We start from the raw sequence: 13,579 nt of genomic DNA, 5'->3' as shown, positions 1-13,579 counted from the left end.
GCCCTGGGAAAGAGAGCAAAGGAAAAAGGAGCATGCAGAGCAGCAGAAGATACTGTGTTCAGAAAGGGTATTAGATTTGTAAAGGTATCCAGTGGAGTATTCCCTATAAATAGTTACAGGACGACGAGGTTCCCTTTGGCAAAGATGCCTGGTGTGCAGTGCTGATGGATCAGGCTGACAGGCTGCACTGGAACCAAGGCAAGCAGGAGTGAAGGAGTCCTCGCACACCCTGCTCATCCAGCCCTGCTACAGTCAGCCCGGGGGGCAAAAACGTCTTGGTCCTCTGCTGTAAATCCAGCAGATCCAGGAAACTGAGAGGGCAGTCTCTGGGCTCTGTTCTCTAGACGATCACTCTCCCATTTTGCAATGTGGCTTTGGTAGGGAAGAAGTAATATTTCTGCCAGAGGAATGCACGTTGGCTCTGTGAATGTCATCATCAGGCCTAAACTAATATACCTGGGATCACAGGGGGTACTCCCGCCTGCTGGAAATGTTGCCAGCAAACTCAGATACGAGGCTAACCTGCAGGCTGTTCGCTTTGGAATATTTTCCCATTGCGGCCATGCTTACTAGCTCGACACTAAGTGAGCCCTTACTGCGTGAATACACACTGTGGACTTTGTCGTCATCCAACCAACCAAGTATTTGATTCGGGTATTTTAGAAGATAAAGTGATGCTGAAATTCTAAGTACTTGAGGCTGGAATAAGGACTCTAAAACACATATTTTCCACGTCAAACTCAAGAAAGCAGTGGATCAGCACAATAGCCTAGTCTGCATTATTAAAGGCTATTGGTAAAGGTTTGATCTACAGCCCAACCCTCCTGGGTTGGGCAGCCCAGGGCAAAAAAAGGGCTTTTGTCTGATGTAGTTTACTGGAGTTTTTCTAAGAAAACAGATTACCAGCAAAAGCATTATTTTGCTAGTGCAAAAATGCCTAAGGACTTTGTCTCTCTAAAAAAAAAGATTTAAAAAAAAAAAATACAGTGAGCTACTTCTTACCAATGATCTGAAAAGTGACAACAATTCATGCAGAAACTGGAGCCCATGATAGACTTTCTGTAGCAGCAGATGAAAACCTTCTCCTCATGGCAGGTTGATCCTTCTGCTGCAGCTCACTGCTCTTCACAGGGCAAATAGTATAAACCTCATTTTTTCACATTTTTTTCCTTGCACATTTTTTTCTTATAGCTGAGACCATTTTTCTGATCCAATGCCACCTCCAGGATAAACAGGCACACCAGGCATGGGGACTGGGGGATGGACTTGGGCTTGAGGAGTCTGTAGGGGGGCAGGGGTCTCTTAACTTGCTGTTGCTAGACACATCATCACACAAAACCGTGTGTGCCGTGCTTGCCTGATGCTCGTGCTTACAGGCTGCCTTGCTGCAGGACGAGCTTTCCTAGGGTGAGATATTTTTACCTCCTGGGTGTTTATCACTTAGCGGGTAATAAATCTGCCGATGTTTCTAAGTGGCTTTTTAAAATGAGGACCACTTAATTATCTCTTGGGCACTGATTTAGAGAAAATCTATATAGTCTGTACAGTTTCTTAAAGTCCTGGCTGTTAAAAATACCCCTGAGGGGTGTCCCCAAGCCCAAGAACAGCATGGTCCTGGAGCCCTGCTCCAGAAGCACACCAGAAAGGTGGCTTCAGAGGAGGGTGGCTGGAGGAAGAGGTGCTCCAAGGGAACAAAGAGATTGTCATTAACAGCTCCTGGTGACAGTTTCTTGTGATTTATCTGCTCAGGTGACCTAGCCTAGGAGCATGATCTAGCTTCTTAGCAAGACCCTGACCATACCCTAAACTTACCCTGGGGTCCAGGGAGAGCAACGAACTTACAGCAAGTCACAAATGGCTCAGCCTACCTCTGCAGCCCAGCAAGGGGCTTTCTGCATCCTGATTTGGTTTTCTGCCTGTTTTATGTCCATGCAGATGAGGAGAACAATTGTTGTTCCTTGGATCTGCAGTACTTTGCTGGGTGAAGGCTGTAAAGAAAGGGTCTACTACAGCCCACTGGTGACCTCCTACCAGGACAAGGTCCCTGGGTGAGGGTGCTGAGCCTAGATGGCTTCACTCCCATCTTTGCATAGTCAGCTACAGGTGCAGCAGATATTGGTGCAGGTGCCCCATTAACAGGCTAAGCAGGGCTGTAAGGAGCATCTTGCTACTGATTTTCAATTAGGGAGGAAAAAATGATCTAAAAATGTACTTGTGCCTGGAAGGGTTGCTCTGCAGAATGAATCCTTTGCATTTCTTTTGCATCTTCCATCTGTGATTTCATGGTTAATTGATTTATCCATGCAATGTTCCTGTGAGATATAGATTATCTCCACGTTCAGAGTGATAAAACTGAGTGCGTAAGGGTTTGCGATTCAATTTGCCCTAAGCCCTCAAGGGACTACAAGGCAGAGTAGACCTGGGATGCCCTGGCCCCTGCTCCTCAAACCCAAGGTGGGCTCCCTCTCCTTGGGGAGATGCAGAAGAAATCACGCCACCACATGCTACACCCAGGGGACCAGAGAACTGCCAAAAATGTTCAGCAAGGACTTGCTGGGCCTGGCTAGGGCATGAAGCATGGAGCTGCCCTTGCCCCATGGATGAGTGCTGAGGGACAAGCCACTCGTGGGGAAATGCCATAACCACCTTCACGTGGTTTGCTTTTATTTTCAATAATCCCAGTGTCAATGACTTCACCACAGCACCAGCTGCATTGATCGTGCTGGAGCTTTGAAGATCAATGTCTGTAACAATCCTTGCTACAGCTCTTCAAGGGGATCAAAGCTCAGTCCTCGGGTCACACGGCTGAATTTTATCTTCCTGGAAGCTGTCAGAGACTTTCACCTGCTGCTGGTTAGAGGGAGACACATAATGCATGTTTTGGGTTACATGTGCATAGATCCTATATGGGCTAATAGAATACAAACATCAGTCTCCTTCGAGTCAATAGGAAACAACCACCCACAACAGATTTCTTTCTTTGACTAAATTTAAACCTTCCTTAAATCTTGAATTGTGTTTGCTGAAGGATGCTGAACTGCCTTTAAATTGTTTTCAATACGCAAAGAAAGGTAAAGTGAGAAGGACGGTTAAGAAATGGTGAGGATCTTGTAAATGTAATAGTGGATAAAAATTAGGTGAGGAAACGCTTAGATAAATTAGGTGCCCAGCAGACATTACATCCAGGTGATGTTAAGACTTTGGTGTAAAATGAATTAGCTGATTAACTTATTGAACTGCTGTCCATTATCTTTGAAAATGTCACCTACAACAGGCAGGTTTCAGGCAACATGTATGCTTTTGACCCCATCTCCCCAAGCCAAAATTTCTGGCTTTTGCCCCAAGATGCACATATCATCTGCCTTTATTTAAAAATTTTGGATCTACCATCGCAGTGCCTGTCCCCTTACTGTGTGCCAGATAACTCAGATGAGCAATCACAGGATTAAGATAATGAGCAGGAACCATAATGAGATGTTTTCATCCTTATTTCTGCCAGGATTATGGCATAGAAAACATTAAAAAAAAATGCATTTCTGTTAGGCAGCTTGGACCTTATTCTAACACAGGTCAAGGGAATAGAGCCTTAGAAGTGCCAGTTCACTCCACATACTATAAAGAAATGATAATGAAACAGCTGCGCTGGAGGCAGCCATAAGTGTAGACATTTGGAGTTGTCTGAGACAAATCCCACCTCTGAAGATTGACCCTGATCCGTGTGTTTTGTCGTTGTTTCCAGCAGAAGAAAAATTGGGGTCCCTGTATTTTAACAGCATCTAATAGTGGCGTGAATTCCAGCTTCAGATATTAATTCAGATGAGGCTTTGATGTAAGTGGGGATCATTGCTTAAGCCGAAAACAGGCTGATGATAGTATTCATTATATGTAGAAGCTCTCCTGTGCCTTTCTGGGGATGTTGTGCCGGCATCATTATTTTGCATCTTTATTGATATTCTGGGAGACAGAATAAATGTCCCATTAGGCCAGTAAAGACAGAGAAATTAAACAGCAGGGAGACCTAGGATCAGCAGTATTAGGAGAAGAACATCTCTGTAGCCTGTTGCAGTGAAAGGAGCACCCAGCGGGGCTAACACTTATGCAGATACTTAGATCCCCTGCCCCAAAGTGATGTGTCTAAGGGGTTAAAAGGTTTGAGAGGACCTGGGGTTTAAATGAGCTGAAAGGGCTCTGGAAAGCAAATGGGCAAGAAAGCAAGAGGCAGTCCCAGACCTCTGCATGTCTTTACTGTGTAGTCCTCACCTTCTTCCCAAAGCCAATGAAGTTTGCTCAGAAACTGTCACAGATGGGACATGAAGGGACTGATAGCTGATCAGACACAAGGAGTGCCCAGGGAGGCTGGGAGCTCACGGGATGGTAAGATAAGGAGGGTCTTACAGGCACCTAATGAATCAGGAGGACCCGTACAGCAAGAAATATCTATTACAGAATAAAGCAGCCACATGCTGCTGGCATCAGTGGGACAAGGATTTTATCTGGGGGGGTCCACAGGAACCCCACTTGAGTGGCAGGGGGCAGGCTGTCACCTCTTCCAGAAGATAGATCTACCAGACGTGGTGATGACTCCAAGCTTACCAACAGTGCGTGGACCACAAGGTTTGAACAAACCAAGATAAAAATAAGTAAATGAAATAAAATGTAGGCATATAATGGGGGAAAACAGGCTCCCATGTTTCCCAAGGTCCTGCTTTCAGGCACATGATCATGTCCTGTGAAGCAGCCCGTCTCCATTAAATAAGTGACATGCTGGATCTTCCTCAGACTCTGCCATCCTCCTGTCTACAGTGGTCATAGTTTTTCATGGTATCTTCTAGAGTTGGGCAGGCCAAAACTGCTGACATTTTGGAGAAGAGATGGCCCCTAGCTGCTCTCTTCATTTTGGGTTCTAATTTGTTCCAAAACTAACCCAAACTTCAAAGAAGATAAAAGCACCTCGTCATGACACAATATTTTACAGGACTGCTTTGGGGCAAGATAAAAATTACTGTTTTGCATTTTTTCAGCTCTGTCTATCCATCTCTCTTTCTGCTTTATCCCAAGCCCTTGTGTTTATTCCGTCCCCATCTCCTTTTTTACAGTCCAGGATTTGCACAGTTGTAATGACATTATCCTTCAGAGAAATGACGATTTCTCATTGAGTGCCTTGCCTGCCCTGCGAGAGGTAGACCTCCTCACCCAATGCACACACAGACGTGTCTATAGAGCAGCAAGTGCATTTATGAGAATCTGCGGAGTATCTGGGAGTCACCTTGCATCAGAGGTTGTGTTTTTACAGACATAAAATGGCTATAATCAGGTTTCTAACTGAGAGCGTAATAGCTGTGCTTTACCAGAGTTGCAGCTTGGGGAAATGGCATTTAATTTGACAGAGATATTAACAGGGATGGCAGTGGAGTCCTTTACATTGGCAAAACAGCTTCTGTTATCTTGTTCTGTTGATTTGTTCTTGCAAACCAAACACACTCGGTGTTTGTTGCTTCCTACACTGGAGCGAACGCTGTGCCCTGTTTGGATGGTTACTGAAGTGGATGAATAAATCATCTACCTGGCTGTTGGAAATGCGTCTAGAGACCAAATGCTCTAGTAAAAGGCTCTGAATGTGTCTTGACTTTTAACACCCAGAACTGCAAATACACCTAGCAGAGAAAGGAAAATACAGCTCCAGTTACTGTGGGGAGAAGAAAGCTCTATTGTATTTCCAGCATGTGCTTTGTCAGAAGACTGAACATGAAGTTCAGCCTTGTGGTTATGCATTCGGGGAGTCAGGACATCCAGAGGCCATCTCCTCTGCTGGGGCAGAAGCTCTGGACAGCAGCAATTATTTTAGTCTGTAAGCCTCATCTCTACAGCTCCTATTTTTCATCTATAGATCGTCAAAGCACAGATGTGTTGGGATAGAGAGACGGAGAAACAGGGTGGTCAGAGCCTTGTCCAGGTCACCAAACAAGAGCCTGGTCCTGGAGACCCAACTGAGCTGGTGGCAAGGCATTGGGGTCCACATGTCTGCTGGGGTGATCTTCTTGCATGTTGAGAGGCAGCTTTTCTTTCCTAAACTACCACATTGACTTAAGAGGAATAGTAATAATAATATAATAATAATAATGAGGTTGTTGATGTGTTGTAAAGATAAATGCCTTCCAGTTGCTGGAGGAGGATGGACAGACCCTGATGGAAGAATGCTTAACTGGCTTTGCCATAAATCAGTCTTTCGCTCAGCTTTGTACAGATATATTCAGATATGATTATTTTAATGTCTGTCTTCCAAATCTGGAAGGCAACTAAAACAATCTTAATATTGCCTTGAGATCTTAAAATTCATCGCATTGCTTTGCTTTCATGGAAAAGGCATAACTGTCCTGGAAAAAAGCAGGTCATTAGTGCCTTAAAGATGAGCTCCAAAAAAGTAATTGGTGTTTCCAGCCCTCACTACAACCAGAGCCATATGAGGGTAAGTTGGCAAGCGATTTTGACACCACTTACTCATGCAAATGCTGCATCAGTGGAACAGCTTGTGAAGAGCATGGGGCTGCCCTGTGTTTACTTTCCCAGAGGCGGCTCTGCCTCTATCCAGAGCCCCGGGGCAGATCTCAAAGGACTGCAGCCAGCAGCCTCAGAGGGGAAAATCTCCCTTCTCCGATTTGAAAATACGCCCTATAACCAGCAACAAATAAACACGGCTCCAGTTTCTCAAGGCTGCCAAAACAACACACCCAGTGCAGTGCTGTTCCTCCCCTTGCATCACCGACAGAGCTGCCAGCTGAGTGGCACCCGTATCCTTGGTACCTTGGAGCAGTCCCAAGCAGGAAGCACACAGATAAGCTGTCAGGAGCTGGGCAGCTTTTGTACTGCTGGTTGTCACAAAATAAATAAATAAAAGACCCCAATACCTGACCACCAGCTAGTAAAAAATCACTTTTTTACTACAAAAATCACTGCTGAGAATATGGCCTTTCTGGGAACAAAGCTTTATATATGCCAGGAGATGGCTCCAGAATGAGAATTGAAAGATAACTTTTTTGAACCGTGTTTATAATTCAATCTTATAATTCAATTCAAAGGAGCCTGGATAAGCAGTGCCATCCCGGGTATGAAGCACTCAACCATCAACTTGTGCCCACAGGGCACCTCTTGTATACAGGGATACCCATGCAGGCAGTGGCTGTGAGCACCTACAGCTCAATCCACTCCAGCCAGAGTAGGTTTTGCTGGTTCCCAATTCATCCCCTTGCACTTTTCAAAAAATCAGCTTCCTCATTGCCCAGAGGTCTCAGTCTGCACCCCAACAGGCAGGGTGCACAGCCTTGGCAAGAGCGAAGGATACTCACCACCGTGCCCATCACCTTTGCATGTTTTTGGCAGTGTGTCATATAAATAAGCACATGAAAACATTCAGAATTTGGGATTCCACAAGCTTTCACTTTATTTATTTATTTATTTGTTTTTGTCTGTTTTCCCTTTAAGGAAAAAAGACAACAGAAGAAAGGAATTTCAGGACATTTTCATATGTGTGTTTTGTCTGCATGAATGAAACAAAGTTAGGTGTGGTGATTTTTATTTTTTTTTTTCACAGCAGAGAAATTAATTGCTGAAAGCAGCTATTTTTAACCAAAAAAACAAAACCTAAAAATCCCTAAAAGAATCTGTTTTTTGTAGAGTACAAGCAAATCTTACCCTTTTTTAGGTAGCCTCTGAACAGTTTGCCTTTGTTATTTTATCAGTGGACTTGTAGTAAAAGCAACAACCTAAATAAAAACCTCCCAGTTCCCCAGCCAAGCCCCAACATTCTGCAGGCACTGATTCTGATTTGCAAATGGTACTTTTGAGAGACTCGTCTGCTCTGTTTGACTTTTATTCATAGAAATGAAAAGCAGGGTAAATCTGGAGAAGCGGTGAAGAGAGAAGCAACACTATCCCTAACATTTGGAGGCAAATGTTGCACTTATGGAAAGTATGCAACAAAAATGAAGCGAGGGTGGAAGGCGCTCCAAATGTTAAATATTCATTAGTATTCCCTACGCTGCATGTTCTAAATATAAGATGTGTTTCAGCGCAGCCCCTGTGTACGGCTGGGATGCCTCCCTCTCCCATATATGATGCCAGAGCGATTCGGATGGTGGGGAAGTCGCCATGGCAACACCTTGATGCTACCTTTTGTTTGCTGGATGAAATGACCAGGCGCGAGGTCGGCATGCAGCGTGTATACGGGATGATGCCCAGCCATGGCAGTGTCTTTTGTCCTGCCTGGGGGCACGGGCAATGCCCACGGACTTGGCGGGGGTGAAAACCACGCAGGGTCCTGCTGTTTCCCCTCCCTCACTTAGTTTGAGGGATGACTACTTGGCCAGCTTGGGGTCAGGGAGGCAACAGTGGATTATGGTAGCCCTAAATAGGGGATCATTGCTCTGTAAGGGAGGTGGGACCATGGGCTGGGAGATCTTGGCCACCAGCATCTCTGGAGGATGGTAGGCAGGAGGAAATGGCTGCTCTGAGGGCAGTGGAGATCAGGTCTGGATGCAGACTCCTGCTCTTCAGGACATCAGGGCAGGCAGCGTAACTTCCCCCGTGTTGGGATCCCCACCCCAAAGGTTAGGGAGGGTTTCAATTCAAGTTTTATTCTGGCTTGGGTGCACACACAGCAGGTGAACAGGAGGAATACTGAGGCTCCAGATATACACCGTAGGGTTCAACTGCTTCCAAGCCCTTTGCCAAGAGCAGAATGCTGAATATAACACTTTTTGGACCATTTCTCCCACTCCAGAATCAGACAGTGAAATTTGGACATTTATCTTAACTTCACTAAATGTCAGCTAGATCTCTCTGCTCTCAGGCCTGTGGAGGTGTCTCAGTGCAGTCAGCAGGGCCTGTAACGAGATTCGGCTCCAAGGCAGGCATCTACCTCAGTCATTCAGATTATGGCAATTTAAGGGGCTTTCAAGGCACCTATCTCACTCCCATGATTAGTTACAGAGCTGAGAGTAATTACATTCCCATCTCAAACACTTCTAGCACAAGTTGGTTGAACCCAGGAGTGGATGCACATCGGTGCAAACCAGACGAGCAGCTCCCCTCTTCAGTAGGTGGAGAACCCAAGATAGGCCGGGTGCTGCTGACCAGGCCCTGAGTAAAACGCTGCTCTCCTCCCCAGATTAAAAAAAAAAAAAAAAAAAAAAGATGGGAAAGCAAGTGTTCACATGCTCCTTTTGCCTCTGCAGTGCCTTTGATCTGAAAATGGCAGGAAGGGAGGCTGCAGAACAAGTCTGTGGTAACCTGAGCACTGCCGCTTGTCGTGGCCCAGGGGAGGAACGAAGTGTTGGGCCATGGCCTGTGCTATCGTGGCACTGCTCTGCTGGCTACCATGGCTGAAACCTTTGTGTTAAGGCAAACACACACATCTCTAGCTCCCACAGGTGTAGAGGCATTGCTCTGAATGAGAGAGGGGGTTGCAAAGAGGTTTGGATATGTGCAGGGAGGGTGGTGGTCCTGCTGCTGGTCACTCAAAGAACAGGTTGGTGGCTGCATGGGCTGAAGCCGAGCATTGGCCCAGACAGTGGTAGAGCTCAAGTCCTACCTGGTGCCTGGAGACTGAGAGGAGGATGAAATATGAAGCATGACCCCATCCATTTGCTGTCGCTCCATCTCTTAACATCTGCTGGAAATGACCAGCCCTGGTGCTTTCTGAGATAACCACGTCAAAATTTGTCCAGGCAGAGCCAGTTGTGTTTGCTGGCCCTACTGCTGAAGGTGGACTTGGACAGACCTCACTGTCACACACCACTGCTGCTGTGGCACACAGCATCCCCAAGGGGCTCATAACCATCCTTGGGAAGTGCTGTGGAGGGACAAGGGTCCCCAGTGCACAGGCTGAGCTGTGGATCTGCTCAAACAGCCCCGTCCTCTCCCTCGTTCCTGCCCATCCTGCCGGGCTGGGCTCTGCTCTGACTCATGCACTATCAGCAATTCCCCGGTCCGTTCACATCAGAGTCTTTGAGTGCTGCTGAACCAGAAAGGCCCCAGCTTGCTTTTCTGGTCCCAGCTTGGATTACTCCTCTGGCCTTCAGGAAAACCATCTCTTTTTTTTTTTTTTTTTTTTTTTCTTTTCTTTTTTATTTTTTTTTTCTTGTAAACAAAGATAACACAGGAAGCTTCATGAGGCACCATGGTTTAGCCTAGTTCAAAGCAGAATGAACTTTAAAAGAGAACTGAGAGTTCACGCTATCACAGATGCACCATATACATTATTATATTGCATTACAGGGTGCCCATGTGGCCTGAGAGCTCTGAAATTCCCAAATACTGGGCTCTTTGGAGTATCAGTTTGCTCTGATGGTTTGGAGGTGAGGCTGTTTCACAGATGCACAGGCTTGTGAACCTCACACCAGCATCTGACACTCCATTGTACACCAAAAAAAAAACAACAAAAAAAACACAACTGCTGTGTTTTCCTAGAGCCTGCAATTCCTGCTGCCATTTATTCATCCACTTATTAAAGTCCTGTAAATGCCAATAGCAAAATATATTTGTACACACCCAGCAAGAAATAGATGAGCCTGCTAGAGGCTGCATAGTGGCTTTATAGCTCAGGAAAACTTATCACTGCCTTCAACACGATATGATCAGATTCCTTCACATTTAATAAGGAGCTGAGTTTTGCTGAGAACAGTTAATTACTTTGAAATTAATATTAATGATTCATCAGGGGGCACCTCTCCTCCCTGGTTTTACCCCATAAGGAATAATAAGAAAAAAAAGCCCCCAAACTGCCAGATCTACAGGGTTGACAGGATGGGAAGGGAGAGATAGTGAGGAAAAGTATGTGTGGGGACAAGCACCCTCATCTATTTCCCTGTCTAAGTGCACTTCTGCTGGGGCTTGCCAGGACAGGGGTCCTTTATTTTTCTGTGTTCATCCCAGGCTTTGCACCCTACGTTCATGTACACCACCACGAAGAGATTCCCTCACACCCCCTCCATTTGGATGTAGTCTCCAAAAGCCAGTGTGGAGCATGAAGGATGTGTGTAGGCAGAGGTGGTTTCTGCTCCTAAAAAACATGAAACCACAGCAAAAGGAGAGCTTTATGGAAGGGTGAGGAGCCATGCAGAACCCGAGGAGAAGATGTACTTGGAAATTTGCCTTTGGAAATTTGGTAGAAGCACCGTGGGAAGGAGCCTGTCTCTCTGGTGGCCTTACATGAGCCTTGGAGGCTGACTCAAAGTGGAGGCAGAGTGTTAGATGGTGAAAGTTGAATATAGTGAAACCCCATGATCATACAGGGAATACGTAGCATTGTCAGAAATTTAACCAGACCTACTGAATCCCAGACCAGCTCCTTCATCACATGGTGACTCTTCCTCAGCATGTCACTTTGGGGCCTCAAAGAGCTAGTGTTAAAGGGCATTAGAAATTTCCACCTGTGATACGCTCCAGTCAGCCTGGCAATCATTTTCTAGCACCTAGGTGGTGTAGCAAGGTTTATGATAAGGTGGTGTAGCCAGTATTTTTTATTTCATTTTCAAAAAACAATTGCTGTGTGGAAGGTTATCCCCTGGGTCAGGGAAGGAGAACACGATTTCTGTCTGCATGAGGAAGCAGGGCATGCACTGGGCAGCGATGGTTCAGAGGGGTTTTGCTTCACGCTGCTCTGGTCCAGCCCCAGGGACTGAATGCCCATGTGTTTGGAGTGAGTGGGGTGCAGGGCTGAATCCCATTCCCAAAAGACATTAATTCCCTGCATTACCCTGTGCTGGAAGCCAAAATGCAGCAAGCAGGGGCAATTAGGGATTCTCCACAAAGGCGTGCTCCGATCTGAATTAAAATGCTAATAGAAAGGCAATCACCGAGTATCTTTGGCTGAGCAACTTTGCAGGACTATATCCCTTTTGTTTCCCCCTCTTTTATTTTTTCCTGTCATTTCCCAGCTGACAACTGAAAGGAAAAGCCTTTTGGCGTGGGTTTGGTCACTCGCCCACAGTCAACGTGCCCAGCAGAAAATGCTCCAACCACTGCCAACCCCGAGCCAGCACGGGGGGTGAGGGATACACCCTTTTAAAAGTAAATCCCGGGGAATCCGCAGCCTTTCCACGAAGTTTCGGTGGTGATTTCCTAGCTAGCTGTCGTGCGTCAGCCCCGCGCACGGGGATGCTGCCGAATTAAGCCCGGCGTGAAAAGCCAGCGGGCACAATAGGCAGCGGCTGGTCCCATCCCTCCTGCTTGACCCGATCCCAGCGGCAGGGCTGGGATGGCTTGTCCTGAATGCATTACGTAAGGCTGGGCTCGTTTGTCAGCCGCGATGGTACAAACATAGCTGCAGGCAGATTATGCAGAGAGGGAGAGAGAGAGGAGCGCGAGGGAGAGCGGGAGGAAGGTCTCTCCAGGAACCCCGCTCCGCACCACCGAGGGCTGCAAGTTGGCGGGCGGGCGGCCGAGTGGCCGTCAGGGGGTGGCCAACGGCCCCTGACATGCTCTTGTTCGTGTGGGATGCTTGAGGACGGCACCAGAGGCTAAGCTGGGGGAAGAGGATTGGCATGAGGATCGGACCAACATGGAAGGGCTTCTGTCTCCGATGAGAACGAAGGTAGGGGAAGATGTTAATGGCTTTTGAGGCTGTTTTTACCCGAGGAAGGGAAGGGGAGGTGCGGGGCTAGCTTTGTGAATAGGGGGCTTGCCGAGCTTTTGTCTCTGTTTCTCCTCTTCCTTTATTTTTTTTCTTTTTTCAAAACTCGTGAATGCAACTCAGCAGAGGAGCGACAGCAGTCGCCTCCGAGAGGGGAGTAACCCATCACTCTTCCTCGACAGAGCTGACCTTTGTAAATGAGTTTGCCTTTTTGGAGTAGACAGCCATATTTTTGTTTGAATTTCCAGTCGGAGGCTCTCATTGTGTCTGTGTGTCTGTGTGTGCTCCCTGGGGAGCGGCTCGTGGAAAGCGTACCTGCGGCGCGGGGAGGGATGCTGCTGCCGGGCTACCTGGGCAGGGCAGTTTTGGCGACAAGGGGTGCACCAACATGCAAAGAGGGTGCTTTTGTGTCCCACAAAGCTGCCAGGGTGGGGAAACCTCTTGGTGTGGACCCAGACAAAAAGCTGTAAAAGAGAAAGTGAGCGTGCAGACCTCAGCGACTGCTGCACTTGTCTGCCGGCTTCTCGTGCTTCAAACTCTCTTCAGAGGTTTGCCATTAATCCTCGTTATGAAAGAAACTTGGATTCCTGCAGGGAAAAGCCACAGACAGAGAAATACAGTGATGGTTTGGTTTGCAAAATGTCTTTCCGTACTGTTATTTCTGCACGGTCCTGGGGGACAGTCTGAATCCTGGTTGTATTTTATTTGGTCACTGCCTCCATCCCATGTGGTATCTAGCTTGCGTAAATCTCTCTGATTTTGGTCTGTCACCACATGCAGCCCCATTGTGTTGTTTCTCAGGACGGGGAGAAGTGGAATTCAATGGCAGTTATTACTGGCAAAAGGGCATCTTCATACGTCTCAAATGCAAGCAGTTGTGAATGTATAGTTGGACCAGAGTTGTTTCATATAAATGCAAGACAAGAAAAGATTCTGAGAAATCGTCTGGTC

The 13,579-nt window shown here is 46.8% G+C and overlaps 1 protein-coding gene across 3 annotated transcripts in view; it reads left to right on the top strand.

The window, feature by feature from the left end:
- Positions 1–13,579, top strand: part of FRMD4A (FERM domain containing 4A) — a 355,878-nt gene that overhangs the window by 75,318 nt on the left and 266,981 nt on the right. Inside the window, exon 1 of one of the 3 annotated variants that reach the window (XM_035334249.1) lies at positions 12,136–12,589. The exons of the other annotated variants lie outside the window; for them this stretch is intronic. Coding sequence (XP_035190140.1) covers positions 12,557–12,589 — 33 coding nt within the window. The 5' untranslated portion in view covers positions 12,136–12,556. Of the gene's footprint in view, positions 1–12,135; positions 12,590–13,579 lie in introns of those variants that run through there. 3 annotated transcript variants of the gene reach the window in all.

Source organism: Oxyura jamaicensis, chromosome 1 (assembly GCF_011077185.1).
Source record: "Oxyura jamaicensis isolate SHBP4307 breed ruddy duck chromosome 1, BPBGC_Ojam_1.0, whole genome shotgun sequence".
Taxonomy (NCBI): domain Eukaryota; kingdom Metazoa; phylum Chordata; class Aves; order Anseriformes; family Anatidae; genus Oxyura; species Oxyura jamaicensis.
This window is presented reverse-complemented; position numbering and strand designations above follow the sequence as displayed.